The sequence below is a fragment of the Meriones unguiculatus genome, chromosome 14 (assembly GCF_030254825.1).
Source record: "Meriones unguiculatus strain TT.TT164.6M chromosome 14, Bangor_MerUng_6.1, whole genome shotgun sequence".
Lineage (NCBI taxonomy): Eukaryota > Metazoa > Chordata > Mammalia > Rodentia > Muridae > Meriones > Meriones unguiculatus.
The window spans coordinates 82,884,760-82,903,278 of NC_083361.1; the positions used below are offsets into that span (position 1 = coordinate 82,884,760).

General features: G+C 47.2%; 1 protein-coding gene across 2 annotated transcripts; it reads left to right on the plus strand.

Annotated features, from left to right (window-relative positions):
• The first annotated feature begins 6,285 nt into the window (after nucleotides 1-6,285).
• Nucleotides 6,286-18,279, plus strand: Kctd14 (potassium channel tetramerization domain containing 14). Of its 2 annotated transcripts, none has more exons than XM_060367601.1 (2): nucleotides 6,286-6,456; nucleotides 17,161-18,279. In XM_060367601.1, the coding sequence occupies exons 1-2, from the start codon at nucleotides 6,427-6,429 to the stop codon at nucleotides 17,806-17,808; spliced, it is 678 nt and encodes a 225-aa protein (XP_060223584.1). In that variant the 5' UTR covers nucleotides 6,286-6,426; the 3' UTR covers nucleotides 17,809-18,279. The 2 variants fall into 2 exon arrangements, with proteins under 2 accessions (XP_060223584.1, XP_021490483.1); XM_021634808.2 differs by lacking the exon at nucleotides 6,286-6,456 and adding an exon at nucleotides 12,516-12,846.
• Nucleotides 18,280-18,519: the final 240 nt, after the last annotated feature.

An 18,519-nucleotide genomic window follows, 5' to 3' on the forward strand; every position in this document is an offset into this window, starting at 1 on the left:
ATGCCCTGTTAGGCTTTTTAAAAAGGACAATGCAGGGTCTGGAAGCCAGAGAAGGGGGGAAAAAGATCCTCAGGGTACCAGCTTGGACTGATGTACATGTCTGAGGACTTAACAGACATTCCTTTATTTTTTTAATCATTAAAACTTGGTAAGCTGGCCTGCATGTTGGAGTTGGGGTCTCAGGAGCACAGTATCTAGGTTTTAGGTCCAGCTTCTGGGAACTTGGTGAGTAGGTTGCTCATAGAACAGCATTGTAAAGAGAGCTGAGACTCCCTACAGACCACAGACAAGGTAGAGCTGGGCCTAGAATCCTAGAGCAAACAGGGGAGAGCTGGCTTCCTGGCTGGGCTGGGCAGTGTGTGCGTGAGATGGTCCTGGAGTGGCTGGCTACAGGGGAGTGTCCACAGTAGACACTATTTGCTCTCCAAGTTTCTATTTGTCCAAGAATGATTCACATGACTTCCAGTGACCAGCCCCTCCTCTTAAACTGTGGTCAACCCTTGAGTGAGGGACAGAAGAATAAAAATGTTTGTGACAATAGAGGGGCTAGTATTTGAAGTCCAGCTCAGGGCTGTGTGACTTTGAGAAAAATCACATTTGCTCTCTAGCTTCAGTTTTCTTGTTAATAAAAAAAGATAACTTTCTTAGTTACTGTTCTATTGCTATGAAGAGACACTATGACCGTGGCAACTCTTATAAAAGAAAGCATGTAACTGAGGGATTGTTTACAGTTTTAGATGGTTAGTTCATTATCATCATGTTGGGAAGCACACAGGCATGGCACTGGAACGGCAACTAAGAGCTTTACATCCTGATCTATAGGCAGCAGGCAGACAGAGAGAGAGAGAGAGACGCTGGGCCTGGTGTAGGCTTTTAAAATCTCAAAGCCCACCCCCAGTGGCATACCTCCTCAACAAGGCCATGCCCAGTCCAACAAGGCCAGGTGTCCTGATCTTCCTCAAACAGTTGTACCAACTAGGGACCAAGTACTCAAACATATGAGCCTATGGGGGACATTCTCCCTCAAACCTCCCTGATGACAAATCATACAGGATTTCAACAGGGAGCAAATAGGATAAATCTGTGAAATGCTTGACATGGGCAGTCGCTTAGTAAATATTTTTTCCTTTTCCTTGCTGTTTTTCACTTAGTGTGGTGGTTTGAATGAGATTTAAATACTTGGTCCCCAGTTGTTAAAACAGTTTGGAAAGGATTGGGAGGGCACGGCCTTGTTGAAGGAGGTTGGGAGCGGGCCTTGAGGGTTCAAAAGACTCCACAATTCTAAGTCTTTTTCTCTGCCTTGTGCTTGTAGACCAAGTTGTAAGCTTTCAGCTAGTGCTCCTGTGCCATGCCTGCCTGCTGCATGCTTCCTGCCATGGTGATCACAGACTCCAATACCTGGAGCCCTAAGTCCAGTAAACTCTTCCATAACATATCTGAGTCATAGTGTCTTACCACAGCAAGAGAAAAGTAACTAAAATACTTAGCAAATATTTATTTGAAGCCTGATTGTAGTAGTCAGCTGGACCAAACCCTAGGAAGAGAACAGCAAATAATGCCTGCTATGGCTCAGCTGGATTTCTCCATCTTGTGTAGTTCAGACGCCGGCCAGGGGGCAGTGGCACCCACAGTGGACACGCCCTCCCTCTTACTGTAATCAGGAGGATCCTTTGGCAGCATGTCGGGAAGCCCATCCCAGGTGACAGTTGACACTCACCTAACAGGGCCTTAGAGCCAGATGTGGGTTCCACCACTTAACCAGCTGTGGCACGTTAAGTCTCTTCACCTCCTGTGCTGGGAATCGAACCAAGGGTTATGCATATACTGTGCAAGTGCTTTACATTTGAGCTATAGCCTTGGCAGGTCCCTTCACCTGCTTTGGCCTTGGTTTTTTCTCCTCTAACACGTAGCTAAAAATTTCTACTTTGCATAATCGTAATGATGGAGCCAAGTCATACAACAAAGTGCCCTCTGCGGGACAGACACAAAGCAGGTACTCGTAAAACTTGGGTTCAGGGCCAGAGATGGCCCGGCAGGTAAAGGTGTTTGCCGTGCTGAGGTGGATTCCTGAGAGCTAAGTAAAGATAGCAGAGAGTGCATTACCCAGGTTGTCCTCTGATCTCCACACATATGCTAGGTGCACAACCCCCCCCCCCAGTAATAATAAGTAATAATTACATTTCCTCAAATAGAATTCCTCAGTAGGAGTAGCATTCTGTTGCTGTCACAAAATACCATGAGCAAAAGCAACTTATAGAACACACTGTTTATTTCGGCTTGATATCCAGGTAGAGAAGGTATAGTGATGAGAGGCCAGAGCGGGAAGCTGAGAGATCACATCTCAACCTCTCAGCCACACACAGGGAGCAGGGAGAGAAACTGCAGTGCAGTGAGGCTATAAACTCTCACAGCCTGCCCTGACACACTTCCTCCAGTGAGGATCCATGTCTTAAATGTTCCATAACCTCCCCAAATAGGACCACCACCTGGGGACAACTGTTAAAATTCATGAACCTCTGGAGGACATTTCTTCCTTCAAACTACAACAACAGATCACAAGGATCTGCTGGGAAATTACTAAACGAAAGCCTTGCAACTGCAAGTGTGCATCTCTTACAGTCTGGGGCATTTGTCCAGGATGGGAGAATCATCCTAACAATGAGCCCTTTAGGGCTGGAGAGATGGCTCAGAGGTTAAGAGCACTGACTGCTCCTCCAGAGGACCAGGGTTTGAGTCCCAGCACCCACAGTGTGACTCACAACCATCTATAACTCCAGTTCCAGGTGACCCAATGCCTTCTCTGGCCTCTGAAGGCACCAGACATGCACACTGTGCTCAGACAAACATGTAAACAAAGCACGGTGCACATAAAATAAAGACTGAAGAAAGAAAAAAGAAAAAGAAAGCCTTAGTCTCTAAGACTGTGGTAGAACAGAGTCCTAGTTTTGTTAATTGCCGGACAACAAACACCACTGGCTCTGTCATTTCCACTAGTCAATCTTCGGTACGTTTTTGTTCCTATCTCTGAGCCCCTGCATCTCCCTCCCTTTTAGCTGGTTTAAAAAAATCCCTAGGACTGTGGAGCATGGTGGTGCAAACTTTCAATCCTAACACTCAGGGGACAGATACAGATACGTCTCTTAGTTTGAGGCCAGACTGGTGGGCACTGCAAGTTCTGAACAGCCAAGACAGACCCTGTCTCAAAATCAAACAAACAAACAAACAAATTCCCCAGTACTGAGTAAAGCGGGCATAGTGGCACATATTGTTGATCCCAGCATTTCGGAGAGAGAAACAGGTAAATCTCTGAGTCTGAGGCCAGGCTAGTCTACATAGAGAGCTGCAGACCAGAATTACATAGTGAGACCATGCCTCAAACCAACACACAAACATCTGTAGTACTAGAGGTCAGGCAGCTGAGCTGTACACTGTCCATCTCCTACTAGCTTTGCTGTAGATAATACTTTCAATGTTTATGTCATAATGATTGCCCAGGCTACTCTTCAGGATCTGGAAAGTTGACTCTTCACCAGGGCCTGTGGTAGGTGACCCTTGTGATATCTGTAGTCTGAATCTCAACCCTAAATCACACCAGTGCTACCACATCTGCATCCCATGAACAGGAATGAAAACTGCCTGCAAATATGCAGGTCTCTGACTACTTCACACACACACATTCATATCACCTTTCCCCGTGCCTTAAGTCACCTACTTCTTTATTCCACAAATATCCCCAAATCATACCCAGACTGTCTCCCTCAAGGAGACCAGTGTGAGTCCTGATCTCTGACCTTCACATTCTTTCCCTTGGCTGCCTTGCTTACAAATAAGCTTTCTTTCAAGAAGCTCATTTCAGCAATTGGCTTGCTTCCTGCTGCATAAAATGGCCTGGGTTCATAACAGGCATGCTTTTTTTCATTAGGTTTATTTATGGATTTGTTGCAAAAATTAAATAAGCTAATCCATGTGAAAAGATAAAGCAAAAGGTAGTGCCCACGAAACAAAGGTTATCTCAAGTCAACACTCTGGGTATCGTGAATTCTCCTTGTAAAGGGTGTTCTACAGTGTACATAAGCTGGTGAGCTAGAAGACCCCTGGCCTCCCAGCCACAGTCTCTGTTTTTCTAGTCAAAGCTAAATTGACCAACCTATTGATTGCCTTTGGTGCTGGTGACTGAACGGAGGTCTTAGCATATGCTAGGCAGGTGTTCTATCACTAAGTTACTTTCTTGCCCCAAAGACTCTAGGACCTGCTTCTCCAGAAGGGACCTGGTTAGATCCAGGGCCTTTGTAAGAGAAACTCGGAGTCAGGTTGTGGAAGGGTACACCTCTAATCCCAGCACTTGGGAAGCAGAGGCAGGAGGATCTCTGAGTTCAAGGCCAGCCTAGTCTACAGAGTGAATTCCAAGGACAGCCATGGCTACACTGAGAAACCCTATCTTGAAAACTCAAATAATAAGAATAAACAGCAGCAGCATATCAAGCTTTCTCCTTTATTTCTGTGTGGATGCCTGCTTGTACCTGGACACTGACAGTACATGGTCCCTCAGATTCTTCCCGGGAATTTTATAGGAGTATCAAGCAAAGAATGCGAGGCACCCAGAGGCAGGTAGGTGTGTGTGTATGTGCGTATGTGAAAGAGAGAGAGAGAGAGAGAGTTAAGAAGCTGGTGAGTGATCAGTTCCTACAGTGCATGCTCAAAGACGATAGGACAAAGTTATGGAATTAGCTTTTTCTTTCCACCTTTATGTGAGTTTCAGGGATTGAACTCAGTTCCCCAGGTTTGTGCTGTAAGTGCCTTTACCCACTGTGCCATCTTGCTAGCCCAGAGGTTCCCAGAAAAAGAATATATACATAAAAGAATATGTATAGATCATAGTAAAGAATTCCCAGGAAGGTGAGTGGAGGGTAGGTGGGCTTCCCTGGGAGAATAGAAGACACACTGATGTGACAGGGATTCACGGAGACAGTGCTTAATATGAGTTCATATACAGCCTTTCCTAACAGGGCTGCATTAGCCAAAGGTGATCCAAAAAGGGTGCCTGAATTTCTTCACATCCTTCCGCAGACCTGGTCTTCCTGGTCCCCCTAACAGCACCCCTCCTGACTCAGGGTTTGCTATCCTGTGCACCCCCACTCCGCTTTTCTGTCTACCTCTTCTTCCATCTTGAGACCTCACCTATCAGCAGCCCTCGCTGCCCAATCTTCACCACTAGTCCACCACTGAATGAGGTCACAGGTTGTGTACTGAGGTCCCTCGTAGATTTACAACTCATCAGGCAAAGCCACAGGTCACAGCGGTTGCACGGGGAAGCTAAAACAGGATTCTGCTGTGGACGGTAGTCTTGTCCGGAAGAGTCTTAGAAAACTGCATGTTTGTACCTGGAAAGGGAGTAAGGCCACACGTAAATGTCATGTACACTTAGGTGTGGTTTGTTGTGATCTCGACACTCTGACCTGAAATGTCCCTCTGTAAAATTCACGTTGGCTCTATGTAGGAAAACTTCACACCATCTTACTAACTGTGCTTGAATCCCTGATTCCCTGCTGATGTGAGGCTTCAACCAGACCCCAGGGTAAGGGCTCCCTTGCTCTTCCCACGTCTCCTCAGTTTTCTCTTTCTTTCGATTCTGCCTCAGCAGACATTCAGGTGTATGTGCTCTCCTTTAATAATTGACATATGGTAGCACACACCTGTAATCTCAGAACTTGGGAGTCAGAGGCAGGAGGTGCAAGAGTTCAAAGTCAGCCCTGGTTATGTGAAACTTTGTCTCAGAAATAAAGAAAGGAAGGAAGAAAAAGAAGGAAGGAAAGAAAAAAATAAAAGGGAAGAGGGAGGTGCCCCAACACCTAGAAGGCAGAATCAGGTGGATCTCTGTGAGGTTAAGGCCAAGCTTAACTTTGTACTGGGTGGTCTACATAGCATGTTCCAGGACAGCCAGGAGTATATAGACTCTGTCGAAAAAAGAAAAGAAAAAAGAAAAAGAAAAAACGTAAAAAGTGCTTGTTTAGCTTTTAAGAAGCCTGAGTGTGAGCCCCAATACCTCACAATCCAGATGTGTGACACATACCTGTAATCCCAGAGGCAGGAGGAGCACAGTTTCAAGATCATCCTACACTGCAAAGTTCAAGGCTAGCCAGGGCTAAAGACCCTATCTTAGAAAGAAGAAAAGAAAAGGAGGAGAAGAAATAACAAGAGGCAAGGAGAAGGGGGGAGGGAGGATAAGGAGAGGAGGGATGGGGATATGAATCTCAGTCTCTGTGTTGGCCAGATGTATGGTACACACTGTAACCCAAGCACTCAGAAGGCTGAGGAAGAGACTTGCAGATCTGAGGCTCGCCCGAGTTACATAAACAGTGAGACCCTGAGTGAAAAAGAAGAAAACGACAGTGCTTGCTACCAGTCTGTTTCTGCAGATTAAATGGGATGAACCGGTCCAAACTTGCTGGCAGGAAGGTGAGATGGCTTGGTCCAAGCCTGAAGCGCTAGCTGTGGGCTATTTCTCAAACTCTGTGGAACCGAGGGAAGGGAAGGGGGTAGGCATGTGTTGGCAGGGATGCGCCCTTCTGTGGGGCTCACAAAGAGAGCTTTGTGTGGGACTGGTGGACAGGATGCCTCACGGGACATCTGGGCTCAAAGCTGCCAAGCCTGGGCTGGGCATTCTGCCACAGGTAGCTTTCTGAAAGCCCTTTCATCTGAGTCCCAGCTGCCTCTTGACTGGCTGGCGCGAAGCCCAACTGCTTGGGGAGGATCGGGGCTGGCAGCTTTGTCTCAGGAGGAAGAACAAAGGGCTGGGGGTCGATGGGAGGGGGCCAAAGGGAGCAGCACTAGTTCTCGGAACTAGGCCACAGGGAAAGAAGATCCAGTTACAGACAAGAGCAAGGAACACTTTCAATTCTTTTGTGGCCGTAGCATGGATCAAGACAAGATCACAAGGATCCTTTCTGATAGTGTCCCAACCTCCACCCAGTTACAGGTAGAGAACAAGACCCAGAGAATGACAGGGACTGGCCCAAGGTAACACTGAAGACAAACGGCAGATCCAGAACTAATGTTGTGCCCTCTTGTTTGCTACTGACTCTGAAAGAGGCTCTTAATTCTCTAGAGGCCTAGGGATCAATACAATGGAGGTGCCCTTCGCTTACTTGAACTGTGAGGGTCAAATGTGCTCATGAATACAAAAGGGGTGGAGAGCCATCTAAATTCATCTCCAAAGCCCAGTTTGAGTTTTCTAGGCAGAGAAAAATAAGCATTAAGTTTTCTAGGCAGAGAAAAGGGCGTTCTGCGTAGAAGGAACAGCACAAACAGCAAAGGCGTGCAGGCTGTTTCAGGACAGCTGGGCTGCGGGACACAGGAAACGGAGCTGAAAATCCGTAGGAAGCGGAGCTAATAGCTGTTACTTGGAGTGCCGAGCCCTCCTTCTGGGTTGAAGGTCCTTGAGGACCTCTGCCTCCCTGTGGAGCCATCCCAGGCTGTGCATTAATTCCTCCGGGAGTTAAACTGCACAAAGCAAAGTGCTGTGTGGAGGGTACAGCAGGGAGCACACCTTGAGGAGGTCGCAGGCTCCTCTACCCGGCTTGGACCCTTTTGTCGCGTGATGGTGTCTGAGGCTCAGCCCTTGGGCAGGGCTGTGTTTTGGATGTAGTCTGAGTATGTGCCCCAAAGTTTCACCTGTTGGAAACTTTGTACTGGGTGGTGATATTGGTGAGCGGCGGAACCTTTAAAAGGTAGAAGCTCTTTGCAGGAGGTTGTTGCTGACCCCTCTCTGGTATCTCTCTGGGTTTTGGTGTAAAATGTGATCTCTCTGTCTCTCTCTCTCACTAATGATCCTTTGATGTCATGCACCATCATGTGACTCAGCCAGGGGAGTCCTCACCAGAGACTGAATCAACAGGGGCTTCTGATCTTTCAGTCCCCCAAACTGTAAGCTGCATAAATCTCTTTTCCTTATAAAACACCTAGCTTTGAAAATTTGGCTATAGTGACAAAAAAACAAAAACAAAAACAAACCAAAAACAAAAAAACAATGCACTCTGATACAAAGCAATTAATTCTGCATAGTTAGAGAGAAAAGCCATTGTCTTAGTTACTTTTCTATTGCTATGATAAAATTCTCTGGCAAGAGAGACAGGCTTTGTTTGGCACACAGTTAAGGTTACTGTCTATAACAGTGGGGAGGTCACAGTGACAGAAGCACATCCTGGCTAGGGTGCAGCTGACTTCTCAGTCTTATTTAATAGAAGATCCCTAGCCTAGGGGATGGTGCCACCCAAAGTGGGTGAGTCTTCTTATTTCAATGTAAGTAATATTCTCTCCCATACACAAGTCCAGAGGCCAATTCCAAGGTCATCCTAAGGTCTGCCTAGCTGACAACCCCACCATAGTCATGGATAATCATAGTTTGTTCAGACTTGTCTCTGAAAATGACCAGCTATGTGGCCTTCATTTAATTTCTTCAAGCTTCAGTTTCCTTGCCCATAAAATTTTATTTTCGGCTGGAGAGATGGCTCAGAGGTTATGAGCTGTGACTGCTCCTCCAGAGGTCCTGAGTTCAATTCCCAGCAACCACATGGTGGCTCAGACCATCTATAGTGAGATCTGGTGCCCTCTTTTGGCATGCAGGTGTACATGCAGACACAACATTGTATACATAATAAATAAATTAAAAAAAAAAAAAAAAGAACACTGGCTGCTCTTCCAAAGCCCCGAGTTCAATTCCCAGCAACTACAGGGTGGCTCACAACCATCTATAATGATATCTGGTGCCCTCTTCTGGCATGCAGACAGAGCACTATATATATAATAAATGAATAAATCTTTAACAACAACAACAAAAAGAATATTTCTACGTTTATGTATTTGTAGGTATTACATAAGAGACATTTAAGATGGGTGTGGTGGCATACATCTTTGATCCCAGTACTAGGGAGGCAGAAGCAGGTGGATCTCTGTGAGTTCAAGGGCAACCTAGTCTACATAGTGAGTTCCAGGACAGGACTACATAGACTTTGTCTCAAAAAAACAAAACAAAACAAAACAAAAACAAAACCCCAAAATAACAAACAGCAAAAGAACAAAAACAAAAAATCCCCAGTATTCAACACATGCTTGTTTTCCTTCTCTTTCTCTCTTTCACTTGTATAATCCTCTAATAAAAAGAAAAAAAATCACCAGGCTCGATGGTGCACACCTATAATCCCAGCACTCAGGGAGCCAGAGGCAGGCAGATCTCTGTGAGCTTGAGGCCAGCCTGGTTTACAAATCCAGTCCAGGACAGCCAGGGCTACACAGAGAAACCCTGTCTTAAAAAACAAACAAACAAAAATCACAACAGCAGCAACAAAAATCTATTCAGGTCTCTCTCAAGCAAACATCTTCCTCCACCAAGACCAAGCTTACATGCCACCTCTTCTCTGAAGTCTCACATTTAAAAGCCTTATATTTGTCTTGTAATGCTTTTTTTTTTATTTTTTTTTACCTCTTTATTGTAGCTAATGTCAATACAAAGGTATATTAACAACACAAAAAGGTGTCTCTATTTCTATACCAAATCAACTGAATAATAACTGATAACACTGTTTTCTATTACTGTGATGAAGACTATAACCAAAAGCAGCTTGGGGAGGAAAGTTTTTATTTGGCTTATCTATCCCAAGCTACAGTCCACTGAGGGAAGCAGCTGCAGAAACTCAAGGCAGAAAGCTGGCAGCAGGAGCTAAAGCAAAAGCCACAGAGGAACACTGCTTATATTCATTTGATTTAATTGGCTTGCTCCCCTGGACTTTCCCAGTTTGTTTTCTTATTTCCCCAGGACCACCTGCTCAGGGGTGGTGCCGCCCACAGTGGGCTGGGGTTTTCCACATCAGTCACCAATAAAGAACCCCCCACCCTCACACACACAAGCTTGTCTCCAAGCCAGTCTGATGGAGGCATTTTCTCCATCAAGGTCCGTCTTCCCATGCTGTCTTTCATATACCATGCTCTTACCCGCAGATAGAAACTTACACGAGAGATGGTTTTCTGTTTGTTATGGTTTTCACCAGTGGATCCCCACTATATCACTGAAATACTTACTATTCTATTATTTTTAACTGTGTGTGTACATGTTTGTGGAGCTGTGTGTGTCTGTGTATGGGCATGCACACATGTACACGTGTGTAGTAGAAGACAACCTCAGGTGGCATCCTCGGGAATGCGTCTGTCTTTACAAGGAGGTGCTCCTTGGCCTGCACCTCATCAGTTAGGCTAGACTGGCAGCCAGCGGACCCCAGGATCTTCCTGTATCTATTTCCCTAGCGCTGGCATTACAAACTTGTCCCATGATACTGAGGTGTTGATTTTTGGTTTCTGTTGTTTTGTTTTGTATTGTATTGTTGTTGTTTCCATTTTGCTTTTGAGACAGGGTCTCACTGTATAGCCCTGGCTGACCTGGAACTCACTATGCCAAACAAGATGAACTCAATCTTGTAGCGATCCCCAGCCTTTGCCTCCTCCTTGCTGGTATCAAAGGTGTGCCCTACCACCCTCAGCCATACTGAGTTTTGTTTGTTTTGTTTTGAGACAGGGTTTCTCTGTGTAGCCTTGGTTGTCCTGGACTTGCTTTGTAGACCAGGCTGGTCTCGAACTCACAAAGATTTGCCTGCCTCTGCCTCTGCCTCCCCCAAGTAGTGGGATTACGTGTGTGTGCCACCACACCCAGCCAGGGTGCAACTCAGGTCCTCATGCTTGTAAAAACCAAGCACTTTATCAACTGAGACATCACTTCAGCCAGACCTACTTTCTTTCTTGTCTTGTGTTTTTCTTTTTTTGTTCTGAGACAGGGTCTTGTGTACCCCTAAGCTGGGCTAAAATTTGCTATGTAGCCAAGGATAAGGAAGACCTTGAACTTCTGATCATCTATTCTTTGTCTCTACCTTTCAAGTGCTGGGATAACAGCTATGTGTGCATGTGGTCTGTTCACGTGCCCGTGTGTGTTGGGGGAGGGTAGAAGAGGGCACCAGATTCCCTGGAGCTGAGGTTAACAGGTGGCTGTGAGCATCCTGATGTGGGTGTTGGGAATCAAACTCTAGTCCTCTGAAAGAACAGCAAGCACTCTTCACTGCTGAGCCATTCCTCCCACCCCTGGCCCTTATCTCTTCCTTTTTAACAGGCACATATCTGCATGGCATAGACAGGCTGTGATTTAGTCAGCTATTAACTATCTAATTTTACTAACACAAACAGATCAGTAGTAAACATATTCATTCACATATCCCTTCAAAATGGTGCTTTAAAAAAATCTGTTGGATGGATTTCCAAGTGTTTTTCCCCCTCTTTTGTAGAGATGGCCATATTAATATCTAAAGTTCACAACAGTTCACATTCCAACCATCTAGGTTTGAGCACCTGTTTTCTTGCATCCTACCATCTCAGGCATTTTGCTGTTCTATTTTCCAAATGTATGGGTTAAAAATAGTACATACCATTGGCCCTTCAAGTGTGTTTATTTAATTCCTTCTCAACTTCTCATTCTTTCTCAACATGATGATAACTTTCAGCTATCATAAAGCAACTTTCAGCTGCTTTAGTTTTTCATTTTTAGTGTTTCTATTTGGCTTAAAAAATTTTCTGGGGTCTTTAAATGTTATATTCTTGTGCTTGCAGATGTGTGGATAGCGCTCAGGGCCTGGTGCAGGCTAGTTGAGGGCTCTACCACTTAGACATGCCTGCAGCCCAGTTTACCCACGTTTTAAATCCCCCTTTTATTTACTCAATGACACAAAATAAGCCTGCACTGTATGCCCAACAACCTCAGTGTGGAAGGGCCTGAGCATGTCTCTGTTGGCTTGTGTCCTGTTGTGGTTTGTGCTTTTGGACTGTGAGTTTGTTTGGTGGCCTGCTTGCTGTCTGTGTACATTCTTTGAAACTTGGTTTGATTATACTTTCATTCAGGGAGGACTTCCTTTTCTCCCTCCTTTCTTCTGCCCTTCTTTTGTTCTTTCCTTCTTTTCTTTCTTTCTTGTGATGTGTGTGTGTGTGTGTGTGTGTGTGTGTGTATGTGTATGTGTGTGTTTATTTTGCTGGCTTCATACATGCTAAGCAAGTGTGCTACCACTGAGCTATGCCGCAGTCTCAGGATTAATTTTCTTTGCCAAATGTGTGATTGCACTATCCAGACAGTTACATTTGAATTAGGTTTCTGGTTGTTGCTGACGATGACCCTACTGGGTGGACTCTAGATCTGTCTGTGCTTTCCTGTAAATACTTTTAGGGAAGACTTTTCTCGCACAGAACTAAAGAATGAAACAGGCAAGTTTCACGGCATTTGCCTTTGAGTGGCACGTTTTTCCTCTTTTGATTTACCATTTTATAGTCTCTGGCCTGATAGTCTACCCTCCGAGAGCTCCAGGATTGGTCTCCTGGGGCTCCTTCCCTGAGAAGTTACAGGTTACTTGAACTTGACGACAGCCCAAAGAACCAATGGGGTCTATTCAACACCTTAGAGCACTTCCTTAATCCAGTTAAAGAAGCACGAACTAAGTGTTTTACAGAAAAGGCAAGAGGGAGGTACGGTCCTAGCGCTCCTCAGGGGCGGGGAGTCACCAGCCTTTCCGGCTGGAAAGTTACCTCCACGTGGCAGGACTGTGTTCCCTGCCCATAAGGTTTCTACTCAAGGCTGGGTGGTGTAGTCAGTGCGAGCTGGTCTTTCCCGCCGGGATGAGCCTGCCTGCAAACCACCTCAAGCTGCCCAGCCAGGTGTCTCTACCCGCGAACCAGATCAAGGAACACAGCCACGAGTCTCAGCCCGGAAACCAACTCAAAGAGCACAGCCAGGAGTCCCAGACCCTGTGCCCTGACCCGCACCTCGTAAGTGCACCCCGGCGCCCCGGCTGCTCCTTGTCCTGAACGCCCCACCTCCTGCTGTGGGCTTTCCTGGCTCCGTTTCTTTCTCCGTCTCCTACCTTCCAGTCGTCCCTGCCCCCACCTCCGCCCTACCCCCACCCCCCTGGAAAGCATTTTTTGCTGTCAGTAAGCAACTTCCGTACCAGTGCATTCCCGCCTCCGGCGGCTCCACCTAGCTCTGTGCAGGCTTTCATTTGGCTTTTTCTTTCCTGGCTCCCTTAGTCTGTGTTAGTTCCTGTGTAAGTCCCCCACTGAAAACCTCTGGCTTGGTGTGGTCCTGGGAGCGGGGATGGGGGTGGCTGCTTCAGTCAGCCCCTTCTCTCTGCCACCTGGTGGGCGAGGCTTTTCAGCCAGCCCAGACAGAAGATCCTGCGGACTCCCGCCCTGGCCAGCTCCAGACTCCTTCGTGTTTGCTTGCCTTCTCTCGTGGACTCCGTGAGAGGGCTTGGCTGTGAAAAGCCAGACACACACCAAGGGGAAAAAGAAGAAAGACGAACTAAGTTCATGAGGCTAACACTGGAGCTTTGCTGAAAGCACACCCAAGGAGGAAGTGTGAGGAGGACGATACGTGTCCATACAGAAAAGCACACGCTCAGTTTTAGTTCATAGATCACATATCAAAATATTTAAAGAGGCCAGCTAGGCCCAGGATGTAGCTCAGTAGTAGAGACAGGTTGCTACACTCTGGAGGACCTGGACTCAATCCCAGTACTGCCAAAAAACAGGAGCAACAAATAATAATCATTCCTTAACTAGACTCGACCCACACATACCTACAGTCCTGGAGTCTGTCTTTAAAAAAAAGAAAAAGAAAAGAAAAGAAACGATGGCTAAGAAGAATTCTTTGGGGACATGTTCACGTTTGTATTATAATGAACCAAGGTTACGCTGAGCTGCCTAAAAGAATAAATCAGAAAACTCAACGAGTTTCTCCAGAGTCTTAGTTTAACTAAAAGACAGCTCGTTAGTGTAGAAGGTAACCCCTAAAAGCACCTGCCTTACTCAGCTACCACTGAGCCTGGGGACACTCTGAGAGCATAAATTCTAATTCTCATCAGGATTGAGTGCCATCCCGAAAAAGGAGAGCAGGGAAAGTGGCTCTTTCCATGGGGTTATGAGTATGCCGCTGTGGCACACTCAAAGCTGCCGGCGAGTGTCAAGGGGTTCTGCTCTCGGGGTGTTCCATCTTCCCTGCTCAAGAAGTGCTTGAATGAGTTCCTGGGCAAAGGTTATCCATGGAGCCCGTGTTAGGCCCACCAAGGGGTCTAACTACCAAAGAGGCTTGCTGTGAAGGAAACTCAGAGGCCACAATCGATGCAATTGGCAAGAGGTTTTTATTTACTCCAGCATGCTGGGGCTAACTCTGCATTTAGGCTAGAGTCAGCCCCGACTCTCAGTAGCCTCCAGTTTTTAAAGGGGCAGATGAGCGGGTTACAGGTCTGACATCATGGGAGCGGATATAGGGTCTATTGTGGGCACCAGGTCAGCTAGATATCTGGGTATATCTGTTCTTTTCTGATATGTGCAGATTCAGCTATTGTTAAAGGTGGGGAAGGATCGGTACAGTTTGTGCTCAGACTAGGCCATTGTCAAAGGTGGGAAAAGCAATCCGCTCATCCTGTGGTTTCTCAGAGAAACGGGGCTACGTACCTTTAGTCAGAAGGTAAGGGGCTTTTGGGGAGGGGAATTAGGACCATCTGGATCCGCTGCTATTTCCTTCTGCAACCGGGTGGAGGTCTTCTCCTTATCTCCATCCATGCAGATGGCTGGGGTCAGGAGGGGCTGTTACATTCTTCAGTTCTCTGGAAGAGCACTGAGAGAATTCAAAAATATCAGTTATAAGACCAGTCTGAGTCGTTCACCAGCACTGAGCTTGAGGCCAGGTAGGGCAAGATCTGCATTTATCAGAATACCAGGTTCTCCCGTGGATCAGTGTCAAGGGTGAAGTTCATTCAATACAACAGGTATTCATTGAGTGTCTCTGGTGTGCCGAGTCTTGCCAGTGGGTGCTGGTCATGTGATTACGGGCTGGGAATAGTGTTCCCTTTTCAGAACACACAGTCTAATGGAGGATAAACGAATGGAATTCCAGGGGAGCAGCCACTGTCCTAGTAGAGCTCTGTACCACTCTAGGATCCTGAGACTACCCTTTTGGAAGGGACCCCAGGGAACTAACTTGAAAGACAGTAGATTCCACAGGGACACACACACATTTGATCCCAGCACTTGGGGGGCAGAGGCAGGTGAATCTGAGTTCACGGCTAGCCTCGTCTACAAGATTTTTAAGACAGCCAGGACTACACAGAAACCCTGTTTAAAAAAAAAAAAAAGGAGAGAGAGAGAGAGAGAGAGACAGAGATGGGTAGATCCAGAGATGGGAAGGTAAGCTATAAGAGACTCTTGGAGACCTGGGGCCCCAGCCTGCCTGGATAGAGGGTAGGGTGCAGTAGGCAATTTTTTCTTTGTTTGCTAGAGGCCAAGCAGCAGGCCTGTTTGCAAAAAGGCCTTGGGAAACTCAAGAAATGGTAAAGAGTCATTCAAGTGTTTAGCATAGGAAATGAGAGACTCGGGTTTGCTTCAGAGAAAAGAACTCTGGTTTCAATGTGCAGAATGGATCCAAAGGTAGGCCCTAGCAAGGGGTAAGCAACCACGGAACTGAGAAAACTGCCAGGACTCGGCGTGAGTAAAGTGTAGGAGACAGAGATGGAGGAGAAGCCGCATTATCCTACTTCTGGCTCAGCTAAAATGGAAAGCAATAGGAGAGTTTGGTGTCGGGGGCTACAGAGGGATCTTGAGGGGCCTAGAAGACATCTGAATGAAGACGTCATATACTCACTCGGCTGAGGGTCCTCTAAGGAAGCACATGGGTGTTGGGTAGAGCAGTATAAGATGGGAAGGGAGCCTTCTCACTGAACCCGGTGAGAGTGGCGTCAGGTCCCTCCCTGCTCCTCTTAGCCATCACTGACTGGAGACCCAGCAGGTTCCCCCACTAGACCAAGTCTCTTCCAGCCAGTCACCACAGGCTCTCCCACCACCGAGGACGGTGTTGGCCAGGGGACGGGTAGTAAAGGCTAGGGGGAGCCACAAGAAAGAGAGGGACTTCCTCCAGAGACTGGAAATAAGTTCATCTTGCTAGAAACACACTGGGCAGTGTTTATGGATGAGATAGGATAGCTAAGATTTGCACAGAGGCTGGTGAGAAAGAGATTTTAAAACAAGGAACAAAACTAAGAAGCTTGTGAACAGGGCTGAGGTCTTTTATGATAAACAAAAGAATGGGATGCGGAGGTTAGAGTAGGAAACTATTTCTGTGGTTTTGTTTAAAACTTGGTTTTGTTGTGTAGCTGGCATTGAGTTCATGGTCCTCCTGAGTGCTGACTTAGATCTGTGCCACCATTGCCAGCTCGGAAACTGGTTAGCTTCAGAAAGGACTTCTGAAGTGGCAGGGCTGATGAGACCTTGAGGCCTGGGAGGATTTAAGAGTTCTCTGTATCCATTTCGCTGCCCCTTTTCACAGACGCTGAAGCTTAAGGTAGAGAGACAGTGAACTTCTTTCCCAGGCGTAGAGCTAACTGTGGCTGCAGTGAGGCAGGAGGGGGCCGAGCTAGAGCACCTGCCCTCCATGTCAGACTGATTGATGGGCATTTGACCCAAGCCGCATTGCCCTGCTTCCTAGCTCTCTGGGTCTTTTGCATCGTTTCCTCCATCTGTCATATGAAGACAGTGGGAGGACTTAGGAGCTGAGTTTCAGAGGACGACAAATGCCAACATATTGATTTATTCAAGGGTTAGTCTGTAGCTGCTTGATTAACTGTCTGCTTCAGAGAGGTGACCTCATCGTTAACCAAACAGCCCTATCAAGGGGCCTTGAAGTTTAGGGGAGGCAGAAGGACACAGGTTCTGAGCTTATTTTCCTCAGCTGCCTGGTCTGGGCCTGCCTCTGCCTTTGCCCTTCAAGATAGCAGAAATGGCCCCATGGCAATTCCGTGCTTCTTCTCCCCACCCCCAGCAGCTTGCTTGCCTTTGGCTGTCTTCAAAAGAACACTTAACTCATGAGAGGCAATGCCACAGACAGGGTAAGAGCGATGTGCAAACCTCGGTCTGAAGGACTGTCCCCATCGCTTGGGTTTTCTGGTTGGAAATCCAGCCTTAACCTTTATCACTGCACAGTTGCCTTGGATTTTGTTGGTGGCAGCAGACAGCGCTTCCTCCACTGAGTTGTGGCTGTGTGTCTCCCGGAGGGGGCACTGTTGGTTTACTCGCTGCTCATGCCTGCAGGTTGTGGAGCTAAATGTCGGGGGCCAGCTCTATACCACCACCATGGGCACCCTGATGAAACACCCAGGCTCAAAGTTTCCAGAGATCTTATCCAGGTCAGCCAGGCACCACAGAGACGCCCAGGGCCGCTTCTTCATCGATCGCCCTGGCACCTACTTTGGGCTCCTCCTGGACTACCTACGCACTGGGCAGGTGCCCAGGGAGTACATTCCTGAGGTGTACCATGAGGCTAAGTTCTACCAGATCCATCTTCTGGTCAAGGCTTTGGAGGACACGCCACAGATCTTTGGTGAGCAAGTGGCTCGGATGCAGTTCTTGATGGGCGTGCCGAACTACAGAGAGAACCTGGCGGTCCTGCTGCATCTGGCTCGGGCGGAGGGCGTGGCGATGCGCTCATCCAAAGTCATGGTGTGTGTGGTGCGCACAGAGGAGGAAGATGCGAAATGCGTGGAGCCGTTGCATATCTTGGAGGCCCAAAAAACACCAGTTGTCAAGTTTGGGCCCTGGAAGGTAGGCCCTGCGATGGAGGACTTCGTGTACTGCCTGGAGAAGGACATCAGAGCCCAGGGGTATTGGGTGTCCTCCCATAGGTCTGTGAATAAGGGTTCCTACAAACACTTCTGGGTGTTTAGCTTTACCTGGTGGTGATCCCCGGGCACAGGGGCTGTGGTGGGACTCGTGAAGTCAGTTGCCAGCAAACATCCATGCTCTACAGCTAAGCCTGTAGTCCCGGCCCTTGGGAGACTGAGAGGTAAGACTGTCATTGAGTTCAAGGCCAGCCTTAGGTATAGACCGAAACCCTCCCTAGTGAAGTGATCCAGGAGAGGTCAGGCTACCCTGACTCCGCACCTGCTCCCCTCTGGAGCCACAGTCTGCCTGACAGAACAAAGCAGGGGTTCTCCCATCTTCTGGGAAATGAAGCTTGTAAAATGCTTAACAGATCTAAGGTTCCTCCTTCCTTGCTGGGATTAAATAACCCCACTGTAAAAACTCCCCTAGCCTGGAGCTAGTGCAATGTGATTGTGTTTTTTGTCTTTATAAACTCTGTAATTCTTAACTTAGCGACTTCTTTGAGTCTGACATAAGTCACTAAATTAAATAAAAGGACTCTTATCTGGCTTGGTGTTTCTGGTGGTCTGTAACTTTTTCCAGTGGACTGTTACAGTATCTTTAAAATAGCAGGCCCTGCTGGGAAGTGGTGAATCCCAGCTCTCCCAGTTCGAGGCCAGCCTGGTTTTTAGACAGAGTTCCTGGACTGCCAGGGCTGCAGAGAAACCCCGTCTCAAAACACAAACAACAAACAAACAAACACCCAGTGGGCAAACACGCTTGCTATTAAGCCCAAAAATGGCTTAATCT

What these genes read in the sequence shown, in the direction of transcription:
- Kctd14 (XM_021634808.2), top strand. Translation starts at nt 12,697, where the DNA reads ATGAGCCTGCCTGCAAACCACCTCAAGCTGCCCAGCCAGGTGTCTCTA. An exon ending in TGTGCCCTGACCCGCACCTC is followed by an intron (nt 12,847 to 17,160) that starts GTAAGTGCACCC and finishes TCATGCCTGCAG; the next exon opens with GTTGTGGAGCTAAATGTCGG.